Here is a 26,865-nt window from a genome sequence, read left to right as displayed (position 1 = left end):
TTACCCTATGTTATGAGAATTGAGCCATCAGCTGTTTTAAACTTTGATCACTCTGTTTCGAACATTCTCTTATTGGCGAGAACATCCTCTCTCAATCCACCTATGTACCACCTTTGTAAACGCTCCGCTGCATATTTAGCAAGAGCTATTGTTGATCACTTGTTGATCGAAGAAGTCGCGAAGCATGTCTTCAAATGCGTTTCCACTATGGTCCCAACAGATCTTTCAAGCTTTGCTAGCCTCCCAAAGACTTGCACCTTCTTGGAAAACTCATGGAACCAATATCTCTATTTGTTTTGTAATCTTGTTAAGCTTTGTAATTTTTTATGTCTCTTCTTGTGTGAACCCTCCTCTTTGATGATTTAAGTTAAAAAAAAAAAAAAAAAAAAAAAAAAAAAAAAAAAAAAAAAAAAAAAAAAAAANAAGATGGGAATATAAATCATTTTTGAAAAATGTCTAAAATCTTTAACTACTGCACCTTTTTACAGATATTACGAGTATTTTTTTATTGCTGATATTTCTAGCTCCAACAAATATTTTCTGGTGATATCTTGAGTTTTTGATTTTCATACTTTATTTTGTTATGTGATAAAATGGATCATATACAATATTTGATAGAAACAAATTGATTTAATCTCTATAAATTTGGGTTTAGATAATATTTACATTCATTTATTTTAATTTAATTATATATTTAATACTCAGAATACCATAAAAGTATAACTATAAAAGTAATAAGAAGAAAATAAAATTAATTTATTTCATAAGATTTTTTTTTCCTGTTTTATTTTTCTTTTGTACTTTTATCCTTTCTCTCATTTAAGTATTGGTGAGAGCCAATTTTTTTGATAAAAAAAAAATTAGCTGGAATAAACTACTCTATCTAATACAACCAATCAAACCCATAGATGAAATATACAATACATTATCAACCGACAACTGGAAAAAACAAATCCACACTTCAAAAGTGTACACATAATTAGTTTCGTCCTTGACAAGATAATTCATAAGAAAATAACCAGAAAAGGAAAACACAAAACAGCTAAAAAAACAAACAAAAACAAAAGCAGATGCATTACTCAAAAACAAAAGAGCTAAAAAAAAGAAATTAAGGTGAGAAAAAGATAGAACATGAAAAAGATACTACTAGTCGCTTTTTTTTTTGTTGGCATCCTAATAATAATAATCATAACGGCCGTCTCAATCACACAGATATCTTCAAACCCTATCATCCACCGCCGCCACGTCATCTTTAACATTACCCATTTCCACCTCCATATCTCCGCCGTCTTCCGACGTCTTTACCCCGGAATATTCTCCCTTCTCCTTCTCCATCAACTCCGCCTTCTTCGACTTTGTGTACATCCCGTAGATGTAACTCGAGAAACCCCAAATACATAGCACAGTCGACACAATCTTGACTCCACCAAACTTGTCACCGTAAACCACCACACCTCCGATCACATTCATCGCGAGCAACGCCGTCATGCAGATACCTCCCGTGATTCCTGACGTCAAGTAAACCATCCCTGACGTGGCAGCGAAACAGAGCTGCCACGTCACCACGTTGGCAAAAATCGCAACCGTCCAGTAGACCGTGGGTCCTTTGGTGAAAACATGGTTAGCTTCGTTAACCATTTCTCTAAACCCGCCGTCGAAAGCCATACCGATCGTGGCGAAAACCGTCGCGGAGAGCTCCATCATCAGCTGCAACTCCATGACCATCGCGTAGCAGTAGACGCTGCGGTAAAGCTTCTCCGTCACGGGGAGGTATAGAGCGAAGAGTAAACCGGCTCCGATCGTGGATGCAAACCCGATGTAATACTTTGATTTAGTTAAACCGGCCGGTTTATCGCTACTCGAACCGAGAGCCAACAAAACAGAGCTTAACGTCAAGAGAATAACGCAGTTGAGGTTTGAGAAAGTGACCTTCTGTTTCACAATGAGCACGGACAAGATGAGAGTGAAGACGAGCTGTGTCGAGAGGAGAAGCGATGACGTGGACACAGGGAGGTACGAGGTTCCCCATGAGAAGAGGAAGTTGTTGATACCGAGAAAAAACCCGATCAACACGGAGAAGAGGAGATGGCGGCGCGTGAAGCGCGTGAAAGGACGCCGAGTGGTGGTTTTGAAGACGTAGCGAGGGAAGTAGATCAAGGTGAGGAGGAGAGGGAAGCCAGCGGATTGAACCCACGTGGAGACCCATCGGCTCGAGCCACCGTGGACGAAGTAGTATTTGGCGAGGAGGCTCGAGGCGATGGAGCCGACGAAGAGACAAAAGTATGTGGTGAGGATGAGAATGAGAGATCTCTTACCCGTTGGTTTAACCAGGTTTTGTTCTTGTTCTTGATCCGCGTTTACTCGACCATCACTCATTTTTGTCTCTTTGTGTTTTAATAATCTTTTCTTAATCACCTCTTTTTTTTTTTTTTTTTCTTTAGTTTATTTGAAACTGTGTTTTTGCATGGAAGAGAGAAATGAGGAGGAAGAAGAAGAAGTGTTGAAAAAGCGTTGATGGTTCAGTCTCCCACATCACAAACACACACTCACTCAGGTATATATATTGTGGTTTTTATCGAAATCAATATATTATTATATATTCAGAGTCAAATAACTTCATTTTTTAATTAGGGGGTGTATTCAACTTGACATTTTAAGTGATTTGTGTTAAATTTACAAATACTATGTTATTCAATCATGGATTTTAAAAAGTCTCCTGAAATCCACTGTTATTAAACTGATGATTTAAAAATCTAGTTTAAAATCTCCTGAAATCCACTGTTATTGAACTGATGATTTAAAAATCTACTTTAAAATCTACTGTTATTCAAAACAGTTTGTGGATTTGAATTTTAACTAGTTTTAGAGATTCTGGAGGATTTGAGAAGATTTGTTTAGTTAAAAATACAGAAATCCAAATCTTATGGTTTTAGGTGGGATTTGAAAATTTTTTACCATAAATCATATTAACTTCCCTAAAATCTATCAAAATTCCAAATTTTCTAAATCCCGTAAAATCTTCCAAAATCATAGTTTCAATACACCCTCTTAATGTCATGCATTGCATTGAGTCCGTTACTAAGAATACGGTTAGGTCTAAAGAGGATTATAATCATAGAGATTATCGTAGTTTTTTGTTAGGATTCTTTAGCATGTCATTCATATGATATGCTATTAGAGAGAGGAGTATTCTTTATAATAGAAAATTAGAAAGGAAATATATCAAAAAACTATATATTTCTTATAAAATCTATGACTATATCTTCTATTAATTAATGTTATACTCAATCTTTATATTATTTGAAAAGAAGAAAATCTAGGTAAGTTTGATAACTTTGTTCAACATATATCTTTCTTTCACACTTATGTTAGGATATAAATCTATTAAATATTTCGATATGAACTCTAAAATATTTTTACCAATAGTATTAAAACAGATGTTATTTTGTAAACAATCTAATAATTCGTTTACTGGCTAACACAATTTTTCTTAAAATACGGCTTGTGAAGTTTAGGCCTAAAGTCTACGAGATTATCTAAATTTGTATTTAGTTAGTTTTTTAGCATCGCTGTATATATCAAGAATACTCGAATTTACATCAAGATGTATTTCTTGAATTGGCTAAATATGATATTTACAATGTAACCGTTACATATTTTGGTTACAAAATAAATTAAGATATTATTCACTAGTGATTACTCCGTCGATACCGTATGTATTGAGCTAAAGTGAGTTAACTTTGGATTCTTCGTAATTTCACCTATTAGTTTTCTCTTGTTTTGTTTTATTTACAATTCCTTTGTATACTCTAATTTTCTCGAGTCATAATCTTACCAAAAATATTAAAGCTGCGCAGACTTAATTGTATCCATTTATAACAATATCAACATATTTCCTCGTACCCCATGTATCAAATGATCTTTTGGAGAACTAGTTGCCACTGTATATAGCGTGCAAATTGTTTAATTTAAAATAAAAGAGAAAACTCCTTAGTTTAAAAAAAAATGAAAACAAGATCCAAAACTAGCAAAGGACTATTTCTAAAGGTTAAGAGAATAAAAATAAACTAATTTTACCATATATCTTGCATTTGATACAGTCTATTATATTGAATCGTTGGTAACAACTAACAACAGTTACACCTACATATCTGCCTCATTTTTAGAACAGATAAACAAAAATAAAGGCATTTGTTCTTTTTATCTAATCAAAATTTCAAAAGATTGCATTAACAGCAAGCTATATTATAGGATCTAAGTGAAGTTGTTAAAACACATTTTACTGTTACCATCTCTGTCACCTATTAATTATTTTGTAATATATATTTATTTTAATTTGTTGGGGGTAACAAAAAAATTACTTTAACCATTGGATAACTACAAATCAGTCTGACTTTTGGGTGACTTTTGGGTAATTAAAAACCTGTCTAAGCTCTTGGATAAATACAATTTTGTTTCCAAAATTTTTGAATATCTACTTCAAAATAATATGTAAAAACACAAAATTAAAGGCATTTGTTCTCTTTCTTAATCAAATTTTCAAAAGATTGCATTAACAGCAAGCTATATTATAGGATGTAAGTGGAGTTGTTAAAAGACATTTTACTATTACCATCTCTGTCACCTAATAATTATTTTATAATATATATTTATTTTAATTTGTTGGGGTAACAAAAAATTACTTTAACCATTGGATAACTACAAATCAGTCTGGATCTTGGGTAATTAAAAACATGTCTAAGCTCTTGGATAAATACAATTTTGTTTCCAAATTTTTTGAATATCTACTTCAAAAGAATATGTAAAAACACAAAATTAAATTACAAACAACAATTTTTCAGATGATGTTAACAAATTATACTAATTTCAACTAGAATGTACCAAAACATTGTAAATAACCAAAGGAGCAAATGTTGAAACTTGTCTTGTGAAAAAACCTTGATCGCTACAAATAAGTTTGTTATTTCTTCATTCCAAACGGCTGCGAACACTACCATTGGTATCGCACTTATGATGAAGCTTTAAAATGCAACTCGCATAGCCTAACGTACTGTTTTTAGTGCTGACTTTCACATTTCTATATTCCAATACTATATATATATATATATATGTATTCTTATTTTTATATATTATCTAATTATTTAAAGAGCTCACCATCATCTGTTAATATAACTTCTCTGCCCGGTTGGTTTTCATCACTAATTCTAGAATATGAGTTCTCAAAACGTTCGAAGTTCATTATAATTGGTCATTGATCGTGGGAAGCCAGCGGGTTGAATTCACGTGAAGACCCATCAGCTCGAGCCACCGTGGACGAAGTAGTATTTCGCGAGGAGGCTCGAGGCGATGGAGCCGACGAAGAGACAGACGTAACTGGTGATGAGGAGAGTGAGAGATCGCTAGTTGTTGTTGTTGATTTGCGATGAGCCGACAATCACTCAGTTTTATCTCTATTTGTTTTGATAATCTTTTCTTAATTATGTCAATTTTGTTTGTTTTCTTTATTTATTTGTAACAGTGTTTTTGCATGGAAGAGAGAAATGACGAGTAGAATGAAGAAGAAGTGTTGAAAAAGCGATTATGGTTCAGTCTCCAACAACCACAACACATACACACACTCACTCAATATACATATATTGTGGTTTTTATCGAAATCAAGAAAATACTAAATTATTATATTCAGAGTCAAATGAATTCATTTTTCAATTAATGTTGATGCATTAATACTAAAAATGCAGTTAGGACTAAAAATGACTATTCATAAGAGATTATCGTAGTTTTTGGTTAGGATTTTTAACATGTCATTCATAAAATATGCTTCTAGAGAGGGAATCTTCTATATATAAAAAAATGATCAAAAATTTCCCTCAGATATATAATTTTTTTATATTTTTTGTTGGACAAAACTAAATTTCTTATCTAAAAAGTCTAATAATATATCTTCTATAATTTAATGTTATATTAAAATCTTTATATTGGTAAAAACAAGAAAATAAAAGTAACTTTGACAAAGAATGCGTAACATCTTTTTTTTCCTCATGAGTTTTCCAGAAATGAAACTTCCTTTTTACTTTTCTTACACACTAATATTAAAATAAGTTGTATTGAGTTTTTCTATCCATTTTATAGCTTATATGGCTAATTACTTTGACCAAAAATAAACACAAAGATTCAATGTGTGTAACACGTTCAGTCTGCAGTCTCCACGCATAAATACACACAGCCACAATATATACACTAATGACTAATGTGCATATATATATATAATATATGCATGTGCTTTTTGGCATAGATACTAATGTATTCATTTTATATTTATAGTCGAATAAATTATTCTAGATAACGTGATGTTCGTTACTAACAAATATACTTAAAAATACGAGGTTTAGCCTAATGTCCACGAGATTATCAAAGTTTTTAGTTAGCTTTTTAGCACATCGTCCGTCCGTATACGTATTATGATATGCTTTTGAAATTGTTATATCTCACGAATACTAAAATTTACATCACGACACTTTTTTTTTGAATTATCTAAATATGATAAATGCAAAATTTACGTCACGATTCTTTAAAAAATGAGAGGGAAACAAAATTTCCTTTTGTTCTTTTTCTTCTTAAAAATCCATCGTATAGTATATATACTATATAATATATACTCATACGGAAAAAAATCATAAGAGCTGGCCACATTTAATTGTATCCATTTATAACAATCTTATCAACACATTTCCTCGTAGACCCCTAGTTTCAGAAATAGAGTACAGAGAATTTGTGGCATAGATGATCTAGGAAAACTATAATGCCGCTGTATATCATGCATATTTTAAATGAAAACATAATGAGAAAACAATGAAAACAAGATTCCAAACTGAACGAAAGAATATTCTAAAGTTTAAGAGAATAAAAATAAACTAATTTTACCATACATCTTGATACAGTCTGTTTAAACTTTTTAAACAAACATATATGACACGAATCGTTGGTAACAACAACTACATATCCGCATGATTCCTAGAACAGACAAATTAAAATAAAGGCATTTGTATTTTCTTATCAAATCTCAAAAGAAATTTTAAAAAATTATTAAAAGTCACTGTTATGAACCATATCACCTATTAATTATCTTTTCAATATATATTTATTATAATTTTTGGGGATTTTAAACAAAATTTACTTTAACTATTAATTAACTACAAATCAGTTTGACTTTTGCATTAATTACAAATCATTAACTACAAATTAGTCTGACTCTTGAATAAACATAATTTTTTTATTTCTTTTATTTATTACTTAAAAGTTGAAGTTAATTTTAATAGTTTATCATATATAAGTACAAACATTAAAAGAATCAAGATGATTTTAGAAGAACATACATTTGAATACCTACTAAAAATGATCTAAACACACACAAAATTTAAATTGGAAAACAACATTTCACACACAATATAATTTTTTTTAACATTAACATATTATTGAAAGATCAAATGCTCGTTTGATTAGATTCTAAAAACTATTGTATCTTTCGACTTATAAAGCCTTTTACAATAACATCATCCGAAAATTAAGCCACAAAAATAAAAGAACAAACTTGACTCTAACTTGACTGTAATACTCGATCTATTATTGATTACTAACTTAAGACTCGATCAGACTTAAAACAATTTCAACGGCTCCTTTATTCAAATGTTGATTTGCTCCAACAAACTCTCCCTAAACTAAGCTTGATGGTCAAAGCTTAGCTTACCCGTGACAAAGCAAATTCACAGCTTGTTCCTTAGACTTTCAAACACATCATGTTTCAAAGCCTTCGTGAAAATATCTGCAACTTGCTCACTTGATCCGCAATGATCGAGATGTATTACTCCTTCGTTGACCAGATCCTTTAAAAATGAAAACGAACTCCTATGTGTTTGCATCTTCAATAAAAGACTGGATATTTCGATAACTTGATCGTCGACGTGTTTTCATACATGATGATAGTGCTTTCTTCTCCATATTCCACTTCCTTAAAGACCCTCTTGAACCAAATAGCTTGGCACGCACATACTGATGTTGTTACATACTCTGCTTCAGTTGTAAAGAGTGTAATGATAGGTTGTTTCTTTGACAACCAAGCAACAACTGCTTCATCTGATGTGCTCTTTCTACTGTCGGCATCTCCAGCAAAATTACTAGCAGTGTAAACCCAAACCTCTCCAGTTCCTTCCTGTTTGTACCAAATTCCATAATCCATAGTACCTCTCAAGTTTCTCAGTACTCTCTTAGCTGCTTGCAGATGTAATTGAGTAGGCTTAGCCATGTACCGACTTAAAAGACTTATAGTGAATTGCATATTAGGTCTCGTGGTGGTGAGATACATGAGACTTCCAATTATCTGTTTGTAGAGAGTATCATCTACCTTCTCTCCTTCTTCATCCACATCAAGTTTACTTCTAGGCACCATTGGATTGTAGACTACATTGCACTTCTCCATGTTGAAATGCTTCAGCACTTCAAGAGCATACTTTTCCTAAGAAGTATGACTTCCGCTTGATGTATGGAGTACTTCAATTCCTAAAAATTACGTCGTCTTGCCTAATTCAGTGATGTCAAACTCTCTCTGCATCGACTGATTGAATTCTCTCATCTTCGATTCCATATTCTTGAGAATATCCCTTGGCTACCAAACGATCTTTGAATTTGGTTATCCCCCCATGTTCGTTGAGCTTTGTTTTGTAAATCCACTTTACTCCAATACACTTTGCTCCTTTTCGTAAGTCTCTAAGTTACCATGTCTGATTTTTCTCGATTGACTTTATCTCCTCATCGAACCTGAGTCGACTCTGATTCCAAAGCCCGACCTGTATACACCACAAGCCGACTGAACTCTGCGTTCAGCTCCTATACAGTGCGGTTTTCCTTGGGTTAACCCCAAGAACTACGCCTCTTGCGGGAAATACTTGGCGTTAAAATCTCCCAGAAATTCCATCCAACTCATATCTCGCAGCATTTACAGGCCATCATCGACCTCTACCACATATGCGCATCTCCTGAAAGGTAGTGCGCTACCAAGTTCACCCAATACTGGTCGGGACACCGAAGCGACTGGAACAAATCTTCCATCCGCTCTCTCCACTCATCCGCTACACTCAGATTCGTGCCTGCTTGGAAGTATCCCGCACCAACAGGTCGTAACTGCACAAACATCTGAACATATTATGCATCCACTACCTTGGCCCATGGCTGCTTACCTGCCTACAAGCCAAGCACATGTTGCACCCCTGGAGCCAGCCCACCAACCACTGGCGGCACTATAGGAGCCTACCCACCAAGCGATGGCGGCACTACTGGTGCCTGCACACCACCCGCTGGCGGCAACACTGCTGGAAGCCACGCCAACACCTAAGCCAACAAGTCTGTTAGAAGATCATCCCAACCTGGGGCACCACCTGCAGCAATCCCAACACCCGTGACAACACCAGTACTGATGTTGAGCCCACCAGCCCCGTAGATACTACCAATAGCCAAACCCCCAGGCTCTCCAGGATGAACATGTGTCTCTGCCACCTCCTCACTGGCCATGCTCTGGGCTACACTCACACTGACCTCTGGAACCTGTCCCCGACCCCTACCATGACTACGCCCACGGCCACAACCACGACCATGCCCAGCAAATCTAGCTTCTCTCTAACCATCTGTATCACCAAGAAAAGAAGGCTAAGAAAACAACTTCCCGCACTACTCAAGGAAAACACAACTTACTGTGGAATCACATTGAATGCTAGAAGAGGATGTTCTAGGACCCCATGCCATAAACAAGCATTCAATCCTAACATCCATATCACAAAGCACACATCGAACATATACCTAGAACCATAAGGGCTCTGATACCAAATTGAAACAACCTGATCTATTTTTTTTTAATACCCTAATATCTAGTGATCTCATACTCACTAGCAACCTAACCCTATCAAACAACATCAGATAACATGAAATAATACTATTAACTCAATAACCAACAACGAATAAACGACTAACATAAATAAACATGTCATAAAACAAATCAAAGAACCAACAACCTAGCATCCATTCTAGACAACTAAGTTCCATTCTAACAAAAGCATAAAAAAAATAACCGAGCCTCTAAGATCTCCTCCTCTTCATCGCATTGATTCCACAATCACACTTCGGCACGATCACACTTTGCCTTTACCTGCACCACAACACAAATGAGATGCGTGAGTATTATAATAAATACTCTAAGAGGTGATTCTCCCATCTACTGGACTATACACACAAGCAGAATGAAAAACACAAACAATATACAAAGAAACAAGCAAACCCGACAACTCTAAGTCTGCGCACTTGCGTCGACCGACGCACTCTTTTCGTCAATCAATGCATCAACCGTTGCAACCCTTGCATCGACCGATGCAATCCTCCAAATTCCTAGATGCGTCGATCGATGTACTTCTTGCATCGATCGATGCAACTCCTTGCGTCGCTGTCAAATCCCTAACTGCATCGACCAATGCACATCTTGGATCGATCTATGCAGTCGCGCGTATTATCGCCGAAACAATTTCTCTCGCACTCTCTCGGCTCCAAACCATCGCCTCAACATCGATAGGGCCAAATCTGCCTCCCATGAGCCACAAACATCACGAAAAACACTCACATCAATTACAAAAGCAATCAAAACACACCAAATCATACAAATCATGTATCTAACCGCTTAGATAAGCCATGGTCACGCATTCAACTTTCCAAAACAAAGAGAATGGACCACACATGAACAGATACAACACCAGAGCACACTCCTAACACGTTCACGACCTCAGATCTCCAACCATAGGAACATATCTCTCAGAAACAGGCACATAACTTACTGGAAATTCTCTGGAAACTTTTCTCTCTTTTGCAGAAGTAAAAATGGCTAAAACAAGCCAAGGAAGTCGACAATAAGTTTTTAGAGACGACCCCTAGATTTCCAAAACCCCAAAACGCAGCAACATATGTATTTGGCTTAATTTGTCCTGCAGAAGAATATCTTCACCAACGATTGATACAGCCTTGCATCGATCGATGCATATTCCAAAACTGGAATTCCGATTCATGGATATTACAGTTTTGATAACTGTATTTTTGCATGGAAGAGAGAAATGAGGGAGAAGTGAAGAAAAAGTGTTGAAAAAAGTTGATGGTTCAGTATCCAACAACATATACACATACTTACTCAATGTATATATACTGTGTTTTTTACGTAAATCAATATACTACTATATATTCTTTTCTTTTTTCTTGACATCAAATACATTGCTTGGCATTGAATCCGCTACTAAAAATACGGTTAGGTTTAGGTTTAAAGAGGGTTATTAATTAAGAGATTACTTTTTTGTTAGGATTTCTATCATGTTAATCACTCCAAGCATAAACACACACACTCACACACTATGTACATATAGGCATGACCACGTTTACGGTTATCACGGTTACGGTTTGTTAACCACCGATTACGGTTAGAAATGTTGTTTAACCTTAACCATAACCGTTTAATAAACGGTTAAATACGGTTCCGGTTGAAGCAATTACAGTTATATACGGTTACAGTTATTTGATAATATGATACAGTTGATATTATTTGATGATATAATTATTTATAATTAATATGTTCTTTTAGTGGACTCATATTTCTATATATCATATGATTCATATTAAATAAATAATTATTAATAAATTTTATTATGTTTTTAAAATGGTTACGGTTAACAAATTACGGTTTAACTATGTGGTTAACCAACGGTTTTGATACGGTTATGGTTAATTAACGGTTATGGTTAATATAATTTAACCATATATTTACGGTTAATGGTTACGGGTTTTAACTATTTTATACGGTTACAGTCTGGCTACGGTTCAGATACAGTCTGGTTACGGTCCGAAATACGGTTACAGTTTAATTTTGGTCATGTCTATGTACGTAGAATAAGTTGTTCCAGATAATGTGATGTATCAAGTCGTTTACAAGTTAACAAAAGTTTTTTGAAAATAAGGCTTGTGAGGTTTAGGCCTAAAGTCCACAAGATTATTTTTAACATTGTTATATATAGAGAATACTCAAATTTACATCATGATATTTTTCTTGAATTGGCTAAATATGATAATTAAAAAATAACAATATTTGTTACAAAACCACGAGGTGATGGGCTAGTGGTTCTAGTCTTGGTGGAAGAGTCGTCCTGTTGGTTTAGGCCAGGGATCGATTCTTCCCAAACGCAGAATTGATCAGTTTTATCCATTTAACCATATGGATATAAATCTATTGCTTACGACCCATTTACATATTTGGGGACTGTACCCGTAAAATACCCTTCCTTTAGAAAGATTAGTATTGGATTTCTCCGTAAGTCTGGGATTTACTCTCTCAGTTCAATATTTGTTTACAGTATTTGTTACAAAATAAATTAAGATTTCATTGATTCCGTGTCTTTTTCTAAACAATATATAAAGTTTTTTCAGCTAAAGTGAGTTTAACTTTGGATTCATCTTAACTTTCACCTTTTTTCTGTTATTTTATTTTTCTGATAATTCCATTGTATACTCTAATTTTCTTGAGTCATACTCATATAAAAAAATATAAAAGCTGGTCACATTTAATAATTGTATCCATTTATAACAATCTTATCAACATATTTACTCGTAGACCCCTACTTTTAGAAATATATTACAGAGATTTTGCGGCATCAATGATCTAGGAAAACTAGTTGCCACTGTATATATAGCGTGCAAATTTTTTTAAATAACCTAAAGAGAAAACTCCTTCATTTAAAAAAAAAAATGAAAACAAGATCCAAGTCTAGCTAAAGAATATTCTAAAGTAGATAATTAAAAAAGTATATCAAAATTGTTGGTAACAATATTTACCTAAAAAAAACATGTATCTAGAACAGATCAACTAAAATAAAGCTACTTGTTTTCACATTAACAGCAACCTATACTATAGGATGTGATTAAATTGTTAAAAAACATTTTACTTTTGTATTCAATTTTTTTCAAATTCTTTTGAATATCTACTTTTTTAAAAATATGTAAAGCACAAAAAAAAAAATTTACAATAGATTTAGGTAGGCTATGCGAGTTGCGTTTTAAAAGCTTCATCATTAGTGTGATACCAATCGTACTATCGTATCATTAGTGTGATACCAATCGTACTATCGTAGTTTGTATTTGTATAAACAATAGTGATAAACAATGAACAATCGTAGTTTCTTACCTCGAGAATCGTGGTTTGTATTTGTAATCGTGGTTTCTATCGTCAGTTTATTGGGTTTTCAGAAAAACTTTTTTCTGTAATTGTGTTTTTGCATTGAGTGACTGAGAGTGAATGTGTTATTTATTGTTGGGGACTGAACCATCATCGCTTTTTCAACACTTCTTCTACTTTGTCTTTATTTCTTTCTTCCATGCAAAAGCACAATTACAATTACAAATATATTTTTTAGTTTATTAGTAATTGTGTTTTTCATAGAAAAAAAAAATGAAAAATAAGAAAAAGCTCTGAAAAAGCGATGATGGTTCAGTATCCAACAACGCATACACACTCACTCAAAGTATATATATTGTGGTTTTAATCGAAATCAAGAGTCAAATAAATTTATTTTACAAATAATGTTGATGCATTAATACTAAAAATACGGTTAGAGGTCTAAAGAGGATTACTAAGAGAATATCGTAGTTTTTAGTTAGGATTTTAAGCATTTCATTCATAGGATATGCTTCTAGAAAGAGGATAAAAGAAATATATAAATTCCTTATTTAACATCGCGATATATTCCTTATTTAATATGATAACTGCAAAATTTACAATATGTTCACTTATTAAGAAAAATGAGAGGAAACAATATTATGTTTCATTTGTGTTTTTGCTTCTTCTAATTTCATTCCTAAGTTTCTCCAGTCATACTCATACCAAAACTATAAAAGCTGGCCACATTTAATTGAATCCATTTATAACAATCTTATCAACATATTTCCTCGTAGACCCCTGGTTTCAAAATAGAGTGCAGAGATTTTGTGGCATAGATGATGATCTAGGAAAACTATAATGAGAAAATAAAGAGAAAACTATGAAAACAAGATTCCAACTAAACCGCAGTCTAAACGAAAGAATATTCTAAAGTTTAAGAGAACAAAAATAAACTAATTTTACAGTCTGTTTTAACAAATATATATGACATGAATCGTTTGTTACAAACAACAGCTACATATCCGCATGATTCGTAGAACAGACAAATTAAAATAAAGGCATTTGTATATTCTTATCAATTGTCAAAAGAAATAAAATAAACTAAAAGTTATTGTTATTGTTATGATCTCTGTCACCTATGGATTATCTTTTCAATATATATTTATTTTAATTTTTTGGAATAATAAAAAAATTTACTTTAACTATTGGTTAACTACAAAACAGTTTAAACTAGTGTGATTGTTGAATATATATAAATTTCTTTAATTTTTTCTTTTTTTTTTTTGCTATTTAAAAAGCTAAACTTAGTTTCAAAAGATTATGCATTGATACAGAGATTAGAAGAATAAAGATGATTTTAGCAAAATCAACATACATTTGATTACTTACTACAAAAATGATGTAAAACACACTAAATTTAAGTTGCAAAACAATAATTCAACACATTAGGATTTTTTTTTTCAATAAATATTAAATTAAAAAATGACTCCAAGGTTGGTTGCCTGAAGAAAAAGTTTACAAAATAAAATTCAAAAACTAAAGATCTTGAAGAGTGAGCAAGACAATCTGTTCTCACGTTTGACATCTCGAAATCTGGGTCAGAATGAAGGAGGGAAAGGATAGTCTGAGGGAACAAAAATCTTTCGGTAAATTATTGTACTTATTTCAATTAAAATGTAGCAAAACATTACAAATAATCATGGTAGCGATCATTGTTTAATAAAAAAATAATCGACAAAGGAATGACAATTGAAATAATATGAAACAAATAATCGAAAAGCAAAAAAATGGACAATGACGACTGAAGAAAGCAAAACGAACGAAGGAGAGGTCAATTATTAGATCAAACCACCGCGATTTACCACTAGCAATTATGAGGGAAGAATCAATGCGAGATACCACCGATAACATAAAGACGAATCAAAGTAAGTGTCAATCCCCATCCAGTTGCGAACTTAACCACCGATTCATCCTCTCAGAACACCATAAACCCTAGACAAACCACCACTTCCACCAGATATCTAGAGATCAATATTAATAGTGTAACATGAACAAAGTAAGTAGTTTTTAAAACTAAAAAGAAAAGAGAAAACTTAGCAACATTTAAATGAGAGATTATAAAATAGAAAATGGCCAAAGACAATCGATGAAAGCAGAAATAAATTAGACGGAGCATAGGTCTCTTAGTTGATCGAACCATCGACTGACCACCGACAGTTAGAAGGTAAGAATTGGTCTGAGATATCACCAGTAGCATAACTAGCGAACATAAAAATTAAAAAACCGTCGATCCCGATCCAACGACAATCTAACCATCAATTAATCTTCGTAGATATAGGAAAATACAATCTATACAAAACATTAACATGTCATAATTGTACTCAAAGCTGAATCATCAACTTCGTTGCAACAACCGTCGTTATTAATCACTACTATCGAGCCGAGTTATCAATTTGGTCATATAAGCAAGCAACGCACACAAAAGCCAAAATGTCTGAAAAATTACCGAAAGAAGCTCTCGAGACACATAGTGCAACTCAACGAGCCTATGCGCAATTGAATTCGATTTAAAATTAACCACAAGCACGATGAAAAATCTAGCATGATGAACAATCTAAAACAATGACCAATCAAGCCTTTTCCCCTAGCCTCTTTATCGTCCTCGAGCAAAACAAAACCAGAAAGTCAAAGCATAAAATGTCTCACTTTGGTACAAGAATACTTCATCGCAACGACTCCACCAAGCTTGAACAAATATAAAGGCATTTGTTTTCTTTTATCAAATTCTTAAAAAATATATAAAACAATTTTTTTGTCAAAAATAAATAAATAAAATCATTAACACCAAGCTAAATTACACACCCCATAAATTCTAGAATATATTATCAACTAAAATAAAGACATTTGTATTATTATATAAAATTCTCAACAAATTAAAATAAAAATAAAAACATCAACAACAAACTAAATTATAGGATGTGATTAAAGTTGTTTAAAGAGATTTTACTGTTATGGTCTCTGTCACCTATTAATTATCTTTCAAATATATATTTTTTTGAAACTTTGGTAGTTACAAAAAGTTACTTTAACCATTGCATAATTACAAATTAGTTTGACACTTGTGTAATTACAAACTTATCTTACTCTTGGATAAATATTATTTTTAATAATTTAAAAAAAAAAGAATATTTTTTTTGTCAATCAAATCATCGAGTTAGTTTTAAAATTTTATCATATGTAAATATTTCAGATATAGATATATATAGGAATAAGTAAACCGATTTTGAAAAACATAAAAAGAAAAAAAAGTTAGCAAGTGCAATAGGTGGAAAAATATTTGATGTTGTTTATGTTCGCCGGTTATGTTATGGGTTTTAAAAAAATGAAAATTGACTAAGGATTTACAACAAAAAGATATGAAACAAACAATCGAAAAACAGAAAACGGACAAAGACGACAGAAGAAGATGAATGGAAATTGAATGAAAGTAATGTCAATTAGTGGATCAAACCATCGACTAACCACCGACAGTTACAGTGGAAGAGTTGATGCGAGATACCACCAATAACATTGTTACACCTCGGTTTCAGAATATGCCGAGAGGTTTAAAAGAATTAATTTGGCCATTTATATCACCAAAATGCACTTATCTTTTCGGTCAAGGGTCCTGAGAGAATTCCAAAGCGTGCTTGAGCTGGAGTAGTCTCAGGATGGGTGACCTTCCGGGAAGTGACTGTCGGAACTGTGTGAAGGAGGACAAAACACAGTGAAAGATCATGTGGTGATGTGTAGGGACGGTAACCAATCTTTAAAACCTCCCGGAGGTAGCAAACCGGCCGTCCGATATGGATGGGCTCACGGTCCTAGTGAGAGGACGTGAGGTCCATTAAGGAAAGTGAGCCTATGGACTAGGATTGGACATGAGACCCATTAAGAGGTGGCGGTCGGAGCGTTACAAGTGGTATCAGAGCCGAATCTAGACGAGTGTGGAGTCGAGTGGACTCACACCGTCAGGGGGTGACGGTCTTGGTGCGCAACGAGGACAAGGCGATCTGTTAGTGGGGGTGAATTGTGACACCCTAGTTTCAGGGACATGCGAAGAGGTTTAAAAGAATTGATTTGGTCACCTATGTCACCAAAGTGCACTTATTTTTTCGGTCAAGGGTCCTGAGAGAACTCCAGAGTTAAGCATGCTTGAGCTGGAGTAGTCTCAGGATGGGTGACCTTCCGGGAAGTGACTGTCGGAACCATGCGAGTGAGGACAAAACACAGGAAAAGAGCATGTGGTGATTTGTAGGGACGGTAACCAATCTTTAAAACCTCCCGGACATAGCAAACCGGCCGTCCGATATGGATGGGCTCACAGGCCAAGTGAGAGGACGTGAGGCCCATTAAAGAAAGTGGACCTATGGACTGGAATTGGATATGGGGTTCACTGAGGGGTGGCGGTCGGGGCGTTACAAACATAACCGACGAATCAAAGTAATATATGATCCATATCTAAAGTACACTTAACCGCTGATTTATCCTCTTAGAGGTAGGTAAATAAACAATCTCAACCGAATCTCCAACTTCATTACAACTAACCATTGCCACTAACCGATACTATCTGGTTTATTGATTATTTCCTTGAGCAATCTATTGGGATATGGAGAACCGGAGATCGACCGAGATCGACGGTCGAGATAACAAACCCAAGAATTTGTAAATTATGAAAATTGAGAAGAATCTAGAAGATATAGTATAGGAATATTTACATTTATCTAAATATATTATTTACATTTATCATTATCTTAGTTTAGGAAACTCATCTCTATATAAAAGAACGTATATTGTACAATTACAATCATGAGAGTCTAATATAATTCTTCCTTTAACACATGATGTGTCTTTACTCTCATCAAATCTATCCAACACATAATCCCAATACAATCAACACATAATAACAACCAAAACTTCTAGACGCATCGTCGAAAGAAGCTCCCAAAAATCATTGTGTAACCCACAAAGCCTCTACGCAAATCAAGTCGATCCTCGTTAACAACCAGTATGATGAACAAACCAAACCTTTTCCTCCAAACCATTCCCCGTCCTAAAGCAAAACAAAAGTAGGAAGAGAGAGCACGACCATTAGAATAGCTTATCACATCGACTCAACTATGCTTCAACAACACCAAAACGTCCCTAGACAACCTACCAACTCCGCCAATTGCACCTTATATCTGGGACATATATTAATAATGAAACGTAGACAAATTATATACATTTTGAAATTATAGATAATCGAGTTTCTAGAACATATCAACTAAAATAAAGTCACTTGATTTTTTTTTATCAATTTTTTGTAAGTATTAACGGCAAGCTAAATTATAAGATGTGATTAAAGTTGTTAGAATAGATGTTACGGAATTGTTTTGATATTCTATAATATAGTAATTATCATTTTAATATATATTTATTTTAATAGTTGAGGTTATTAAATTTTTAACTTTAAGCTTTAGATAACTACAAATCAGTTTGTCTCTTTAGTAGTTACAAGCATGACTCACTTTTGGATAAATACGACTTTGTTTCATTTTTTTTTTTGAAAACTCAAAACCTAAAGTTAGTTTTAAATTTTTATCACATATAAATATTGGAAGAAAAAGTCTGATTTTGGGAAATTGTTTTACAAAGAAGCATTTATTTTTGTGATGTTAATTGTTTTTAATTTCAGTTTAACTTTTTCTCTCACTTTTTTTCAATGTTTTTAAAATCGGACCGGTAACTAACCGGGAAAGTTTCTGAGTCATAAGTTAATACGGTTCGACCGGGGTCAACCGGGTTCAATTGATTTTGATGTTATTTTTATAAATAATAAGGAAGGATATGTTTTCTCTTTTTTTTCAATGATTACAACTATGATATAATTGGTTACACCAAATAAAATTCTTTAATAATTATAATTTTTTTTAAATAATAAACTTAAAGTGTAACAAACTAACCATTACCAATAAAATATTTTAGTAATCATTCTCTTCTATTACGTACACTAGAGAAAAAAATTGAACACCAAATTGATTACCAAAACATGCACTGATCAAACATCTTTTATTATAAAAATAATTGGTTTCAATAAAATTACCTTAATTTTGAAGATTTGTGGTGTGAGTTGCAGAGAACTCAAACTAAAAGAAAAAAAAACTAGTATGAAAAGTAAAAAGTTCAATTACGGGAATTTTTATTTAAAGAAACCCTACTACTGCTAAAAATAAAACTAGAAATGTAATTAATTGCACTCGTTTTTACAAAAAAATGTTAGAACCCGGTTTTATCCGGTTCAATGGTTCATCGGTTTTTGGGTTTTTGGCAGGTTGATATGGTTTTTTTACCGGTTTAATTTTCTTTAGGTTTTGATATTAATCCAATCCGGGTATGCTGCCGGTTTACGGGTTAACGTGATTCGACCGCCGGTCCGGTCCGATTTTGAAAACATTGCTTTTTTCATTATGAGTCCTTTTGGTGGAGAACATAAATATCATAAAAAAACATGCAAATTTTATAAATAAATCCCGTTCTAAATTTTATAAGCAGAAAATATTTTTTTTTTACTCCGACGAAAGATATGTTAGGTGAATTAGATATAGACAGTACATGCATTTTTTACATTATTGAACCATACGGTGGGATATCATATGCATTATTTATTCATCCACGAGTATATTTTGATGTCTGCTATTTCTAATTCCCTGCAACACTTACTAGGTATCAATCCGCACAGAGTGCCGAATAAATCGATTTAAACAAAATATTATGAGTCAAACTATTATTTGAAATTTAAGATTCGTTATATAAAACAAAATATGTAAGTAAAGTGTTTTTCGTTTATTCAAATTTGCGTTTATTTTCTGTAAAATACATTTCACCCGTGAAATATTTGAACTTGGAAAAGAATTTTAAGATGGTGTAGAAAGTTTTGATGTCTTTTTGTGTTTTTAAAAATCAAATTCACATATTTTATATTTTACATCATTATCTATATCACTAGATAAATCAATATTTTTAAACTAATTGATTTAATTTAAACCAATTAGAAACACAATGAGGGTTTATGGTGAATTGGTGGAAATGATGATGATAGGAAGATCATATATTATGGTGAATTGGTCGATTTGATTTTATTTCGGTTTGTAGTATATTTGAGTAATTATGTCCTGATTTTTTGGGAAAACGTTAATTTCAATTAGTAATCGCAGTAATTTGTTTAATATTGTAATAATCAATCATAGGTCATCTAGATCTATAATCTAGGAAATTACGCAATTATCATCTTAATTGAAAATAGTTAATTGGTAGACCTTTATTATGATATTATTCCCGTCCTTTTTTCTACTGAATTTAGCAGTTAATTTGGAATCAAATACTTAGTTTTCTGTTTGATTGATAATCCTCCTATCATAGGAGAAAAACGTTATTATCATCTTAATTGAAAAAAAAAAGTAAATTGTTAGACCTGTCAGATTTTATTTCTTTTTTGTAGTGAAATACGCTATTTTCTTAGTAATCGAATATTTGTTTTCTGTTTAATTGATACTGGTAATCTCTGAAGTATCATAGGTAAAATTATCCAAAAATAGCGAATCAATCAACAAATTTATGTGTACGTATGTCATGCATATTGATTTACAAAATCATCACCATAGATGGATTTTCTTATTAGAACTAACTAGTATGCATTTGTTCTCGACATTACGTGATAGGGTGAATTTTTAAATATCAGAATATTTAGCAGTATAATCCCCTAAAATTATTGGTGTGAGGCTTGAATTTATGTGATGAATAGAAAGATTTGAAGATTGTCAATAATTTATTTAATTATTGGAATGAAATACAATTCATAATAAAATCCATACAGCATCGTGGTTATCCCAAAATATTAATACAAATGAAATCCTTTATTTCTTCGAAGAAGTAGTTATGTAGTCTTCATTGGTTATTTTGATTCTCTTTCTGGGATTTGGTAAACTTTTCCTTTGGTTAAATACTGAAACAGAATCTTGATCTCATGTGTCTGGTCATTTGCTTCATGACGTAACGCTTTTGAAATCTGTTCAAATGTAGGAGTTGGATATGTAAAGAAATTAAACTGACATACTTGATCATCATAAAACTTTGATTACTTACCGAGTAAATGTTTGCAATTGGTAAAAAATCATGTTTTCCTTTTCTCTGCCACTATTTTTCCACCATATTATAAAACGAACTTAGGAGGATGTTCATCATACGTTATATTGGTAGATGACTGGTATCCCCTATTATGTTTGAACCATGATGAGACATGATTTACATAAAGCTTGGCGAAAGAAGGCATCTGATTATTGAAGATAGATTTTTTTTGTTTGTTATGGCTATTACGCTCGAAGAATGATTTATATAGGTGAGGATAGACATGTGTAGGGTTTTCTTTTATTATTATTTTTTTGGCCAATAAATACAATGACACAAAGATGTAATTAATTAGAAAAGTTGAGGGGACTTTGCTAAATAGTGCATTGAGCTCTGTAATGCTGACACTTCAGCTTTTTCACCAAAATGTTTCTCCTTTAATATATAGGGGATTAATAATGTTGTTTAGGCCACTATTCCATAAATTGGTACTAGTTCTGTTGTGATAATTTGAAATACCATGCATTCTTTATATATAACTCATTCGTTACATTCAAGTAGTATTTGCTCTCTTGACTTGTGGAGAAGCTCATAAAGTGTGCACGAACAAAAATATGTGGAGTACTAGATTAAGACCGTGCTAGAGCACAGATTGAAATTTATTTTATTTATATTGTAATTTTTATATAAAATATAATTTCTGTGATTGTTTTTAAAAGTTTTTTTAGATAAAACATTATGCAATAAAATCATATGCTAAATATGATGACTTGAAAAAGACACCTATTTTGTAAGTTTTATATTGTTAATGATTCCAGATAAATATCCGTGCTATAACACTGATTAAATTTTATTTTATACAAAATTTTGTATATTTTATATTTTAAAATAAAATTTTAATATACTGTATTAGGTTATATATGTGAAGTTATTTCAACAATGTATATTCTACATCATGACTTTAATGTCATTATAAGACATAATTTTGTAAATTTAAATTTAAATATTCAAATATTGATCTGTTACTCAGTAAAATTTTTAATTCAATAGAAATTATTTTTAAAGAATAATATTACTAAAGCTTGAATATTTTATAGATTGCACAATTTATATTTGTTTTTAAAAATTCAACTTATGGTATATCCAGAAATAAAACTATTTTTTAATTATAATAAATAATATGATAATTTATTTGTTTCACAAAATAGACTTATATATAAAAATGAGAAGTGAGGTATAATGATAATTAACAAATTAATATGTTAAGTTAGATATCAGAAGATTTTATGTGATAAATAATTTAATAAAAGGAATTAATATGGTAAGTTAAATGATATGATTCTTTAGAATATTTTTTTTAAGATTTTCGGTATAACCTATTTGTAACCAATTAATCTATTATTAATGTATAACCTACTTGTAACCAACTTATTAAAATTATATAGTCTACAAAACAATGTTGTGTACTTCCATTTTATTATAAAAAGGATTTGGGAGTAAATAAAGTAGATAAAAACAAAAAATTCATAGAGCTTTGCTAGCCAATTCCCACAATATCATAACTGAAGATATTATCTCAAGTTTTTTTTATGAAATGACTCACTAATCTGTCGTGAGATGAAAAGTTTTAAGTTAAAAACTGACGCATAAATATTTCATGATTCTCGACATCACAAAATATTGTCTATTGTTGTTGTATCATGATACCCACATTTGGCAATATCCGATTTATGTGGGATGTTGCATACGGTTTATCATTTCAAATTATTAGAAAAGATTTGTGTTATCTGCTTGCTTGAGTAACGAATCTTCACATCACACCAAACCAGCATAATTAGATTAGTAAGTTGGTTAAATATAACTTTTTGATATATATTTATATCTAACAATTATGTTATTAATATTTGTTGTTAAGCATCTAATACATTTTTGTTTAAAATGTCACAAAATAAACTTACAACCAAAATAATAAACGTACACCACAAGCCAACAAATCAGCCTTCTAGTCAAACAGTAATTAGGAAGCCGTTGGGTACACCGTACACCATTTAACACATGAAAAGTTTGAGAATTTTAAGAAAGGGGATGTTACACGTGTACCAAGCTTGCCATGCAGCATACGTTACATAACATTCTTATTTTTGGTTTCGTGTTTTGAGAGGTGTTTAATATATCTAAATAACCATTATTTAGTATACACTTTTAATTGTTTCAAATTAATTAATCGTATGATATTAGGCAAATTAATTAAAATTTGAACTTATGTATAATGTATGGTATATATCTCAATCTACGGAGTATAACAGATAAAATAACATGACATTAATTAAATCGATGAAATACCGCATTTGGTCTAGTGTTAAATGGATCTTGGATAAATATATAATTCATATCCAAAAATAATCAGACAAAACTTCTTTATCGGAAAGACAAAAAAAAAAACATCGTTGTCAAATAAAATTTTGCCAACACATAATGATTGATAAGCGGAAAACTTTTCCTCACCACTATGAGAAACAAAAATTGTAATTCTTTTTTTCCTTTTTGTTTTGCCAGTCACTAGCCAAATGTCGTAAAAGACTAGTAACTTCGAAGTCAAGCTTCTAAAGACTAATAAGCAAATCGGCGACTGATGCAACAAGGGATCGGATATACGTTATGTAGGAAACATTGAAAAATGATGTGTAAATTTCATCGTCTTGGAATTTCTGAACGAGCTATTTTGTATTTCTGTTAGAGGGATATAATATTTTCTGGCTTAAATTAGTGACATAAATATATAAAACCAATCACTAACTCATTTTTCTCTGAATGCATGTGTAATATTGAAAAAAAAAATCACAAATTTGCCTTGAATACTTGAGTCAAATGCTATTTCAAATTTACAAATTATGCTACTTTTAAAGTAAAACAGGGTTTGTATAGTTCTTCTGTTAAACTTTTTTATTGGTTTAATTTTTGTTAAACTTTTATAAAACATGAGCAAACAGAGTGATCTCACTTCTGTCTCGAAGCACTTCAATAAATGGTGATAATGTTCACGTTGCAAATAAAATTTAAGATGGTAATTAATCATGCTTCTCTTGCATAGCATATCTCCCATAAGAAAATGTTTCGTTGATATCTTTTGCGTTTGCGAGCAAATAAAGGTGGTTGGGGAAAAAAATAATGAAATAGTAGACAAATAAAAATAATAATTAAAGGAAAATGATCAAAACGGTTTCGTGGTGTAGTTGGTTATCACGTCAGTCTAACACACTGAAGGTCTCCGGTTCGAACCCGGGCGAAGCCAATACTTTGGTGTTCTTCTTTTTATTTTGTGTGCAGACATATACACATTGAGCCTTTATGCAAAGTGTAATGTACGTAGACCATGAATGGATCTGTTTTAGACTAGATGCTTCATACATTTTTAAGCGACCCGTAAACAGATTTCGAGTTTGCCTTAAAAGAAAAAAATATGGTAACTTCTTTGATGTAAAACTTGGAAGAACAGTTTATTTCTAGTTCATATGTTTAAAATGGTTTCGTGGTGTAGTTTGGTTATCACGTCAGTCTAACACAGGGAAGGTCTCCGGTTCAAACCCGGGCGAAGCCATATACTGTATATATGTTTTCATTTCATTATTAGAAAGATAGGATCAATTTCTTGTTTTTTTTTTGTTGAACAAGTTTAGATCAAGATAGACACCGTAGATAGACACAGTTCCTATCAAAAGGTGAATTTCATACAGAATTAACATTATACATTTGTTCAAATATTTAGCAGGATTAGATGTATAGAGTATCTGAAAAGAATTGTGCAAACATCCAAATCTGAAACGTAAAAATAAATAATCAGAGACTGAATCCAATTTAAAAAGAAGAAAAAAGCATGCCTCAGCTACTCACAAAATTATACAAAATTGCTTTGTGAGAAATCAAACTACTTCGAGTTGGTGTGGTTGACATCGTTGAGTCCCTGTGAGGAAGAAGAAGAAGAAACAAAGCTCAAAAACAATGCAAACAAGCAAACGAAACCACATTGTTTACGGGGACATGGTTTTCTTTTCGCAACTTACTAGACGTTTAAATGATTTGTTGTTCATCGATCTTGTTTTCTCCAATGGCTTAGCTTGATCCAGAGCCTGAGACAACACGCTTTTGTTAACATAAAGAACATATTCAAGTAGAATGTAGTGAAACCGTTTAATCAGCTGAAGAGAAAGGACAAAAGACAATTCGAGTTTTGTGTTTCACCTGAATCATAGACTCCACACGACGCCGCATTCTGGTATGCATAAATCCCTCTGAGAACTGTGATATAACAACAAAACAAATTCATATTGGCAAAGAGACAGAGAGAGACTTGAGTTTTTAGTATTTTTAGTGCATATGAAAGAAAGATTAACCTTGACATGGTAACTAACATAAGCATGAAAGGTTGATAAATTCCAGACAGTACGATCAAGCTTTTTCCCTTCCACATGCCGAGGAAAAATGACTGCGATATATCGATAATCTCAAAGTAAGTCTCTTTCAGATTGGTACTACTACCAACGCAAATTGAGATCAAACAGTATACTTTTTAGAGAGATCATACCAAAAGTAACAAAACCGGCATTAGCAGATAGTGTTTCTTTAGGAGCTCCCTCTAACTCCTGCGGTGCGGTTGGAGACCACGAACAAGAAGGTGCAGTATTAAGCGCAGCTGCACGCCTAGCCTCTACAAATTCCTATATTATAAGATCCAATCTTCTCAGTAAGAAACTACAGAAACCAAAACCAGTCTCAACATATATAACTTTGATCATTTTTGTCACCTTTAGGAATGAAGTTGCTAGAACAGTGTCGACAGAGTCTTTAAATCTCATAGGAAAAGCCACCGTGACTTTATCCGCCTGTGATGCACACATAAGTTATCTATAACCTTACTAGTTACTACATCAATTGTTAAACACGAAACTCCTATAGAGTAGATATACCTGAGGGACGAGGAAAAATGTCTCGTTAGGTCTATGCATAATTGCTACAAGCCTATCTAGCTCAGGAGCAACCGTCCTCGAAGCTAAATGCTTGAATATGATTTTCAACGGCGCACCCATCACAACTTCTCTAATGGAAGCTAACTTCGTTAATAACTCTGCCAAAACAAAGATACATTCCATGAGAGACTTCCAAATCAAAACAAATCAAATCATTTTATCTATTAGAGAAAGAGACTCGTTGAAAAGAAACCTTCATCGGGACGAACTTTAGAGAAATTGAGCTTAAGGGTAAGACTAAAACCATCTCTTGGAGGATCAAGTATTTGGAAACCAGTCCCGTATGTTGTTTTAATAGCTTCTATGGCTCCTAAAGGAAGTCCATCAAAGGACATTGCTTCAGGTGGTGGGTTTGGTAACGAAACCGAAAGCAACAACAGATTTGGATTCTTCATTGTCACCTAATCAAACAAGAATATTAAACAAGAATCATATGGATCTCACACAGGTCAAAAAAAAAAAAAAAAAAAA

The 26,865-nt window shown here is 32.5% G+C and overlaps 3 protein-coding genes and 2 non-coding genes across 5 annotated transcripts in view; 2 read left to right on the top strand and 3 right to left on the bottom strand.

The window, feature by feature from the left end:
• LOC104741691 (probable purine permease 4) lies at positions 888 to 2,538 on the bottom strand. The gene has a single exon (XM_010462598.1). It carries the CDS (start codon positions 2,374 to 2,376, stop codon positions 1,219 to 1,221), a length of 1,158 nt encoding a protein of 385 aa, XP_010460900.1. The 5' UTR covers positions 2,377 to 2,538; the 3' UTR covers positions 888 to 1,218.
• LOC109128681 (uncharacterized mitochondrial protein AtMg00810-like) lies at positions 7,919 to 9,251 on the bottom strand. Its single transcript, XM_019235525.1, has 4 exons — positions 9,231 to 9,251; positions 9,058 to 9,174; positions 8,812 to 8,880; positions 7,919 to 8,509 (listed from the first exon to the last, which is right to left on the bottom strand). Exons 1-4 carry the CDS (start codon positions 9,249 to 9,251, stop codon positions 7,919 to 7,921), a joined length of 798 nt encoding a protein of 265 aa, XP_019091070.1.
• On the top strand, positions 24,589 to 24,662 carry TRNAV-AAC. Its single transcript has one exon. It is a non-coding gene; the product is annotated as a tRNA-Val (tRNA).
• Positions 24,894 to 24,968, top strand: TRNAV-AAC. Its single transcript has one exon. It is a non-coding gene; the product is annotated as a tRNA-Val (tRNA).
• The window catches only part of LOC104743667 (actin-related protein 2/3 complex subunit 2A-like), a 2,271-nt gene continuing 486 nt past the window's right edge, over positions 25,081 to 26,865 (bottom strand). The window contains exons 3-10 of the mRNA XM_010464720.2: positions 26,588 to 26,795; positions 26,335 to 26,492; positions 26,173 to 26,250; positions 25,953 to 26,085; positions 25,762 to 25,853; positions 25,610 to 25,666; positions 25,432 to 25,497; positions 25,081 to 25,331 (exon numbers count right to left, since the gene is read on the bottom strand). Coding sequence (XP_010463022.1) covers positions 25,296 to 25,331; positions 25,432 to 25,497; positions 25,610 to 25,666; positions 25,762 to 25,853; positions 25,953 to 26,085; positions 26,173 to 26,250; positions 26,335 to 26,492; positions 26,588 to 26,795 — 828 coding nt within the window. The 3' untranslated portion in view covers positions 25,081 to 25,295. The remainder of the gene's footprint in view (positions 25,332 to 25,431; positions 25,498 to 25,609; positions 25,667 to 25,761; positions 25,854 to 25,952; positions 26,086 to 26,172; positions 26,251 to 26,334; positions 26,493 to 26,587; positions 26,796 to 26,865) is intronic.

Source organism: Camelina sativa, chromosome 14, assembly GCF_000633955.1.
Source record: "Camelina sativa cultivar DH55 chromosome 14, Cs, whole genome shotgun sequence".
Lineage (NCBI taxonomy): Eukaryota > Viridiplantae > Streptophyta > Magnoliopsida > Brassicales > Brassicaceae > Camelina > Camelina sativa.
Note: the sequence above shows the minus strand (reverse complement) of the source record. Positions and strands in the feature narration are given on the sequence as shown.

Bases quoted from the DNA above. Each gene is read 5' to 3' on its own strand.
- LOC104741691 (XM_010462598.1), bottom strand. From the start codon at position 2,376: ATGAGTGATGGTCGAGTAAACGCGGATCAAGAACAAGAACAAAACCTG.
- LOC109128681 (XM_019235525.1), bottom strand. From the start codon at position 9,251: ATGTGCTTGGCTTGTAGGCAG. The intron at 8,881-9,057 runs GTGAACTTGGTA...CGCACTGTATAG, and splicing joins GGTGTCCCGACCAGTATTGG to GAGCTGAACGCAGAGTTCAG. The intron at 8,510-8,811 runs GTTCGATGAGGA...CATACTTCTTAG, and splicing joins TGGAATCAGAGTCGACTCAG to GAAAAGTATGCTCTTGAAGT.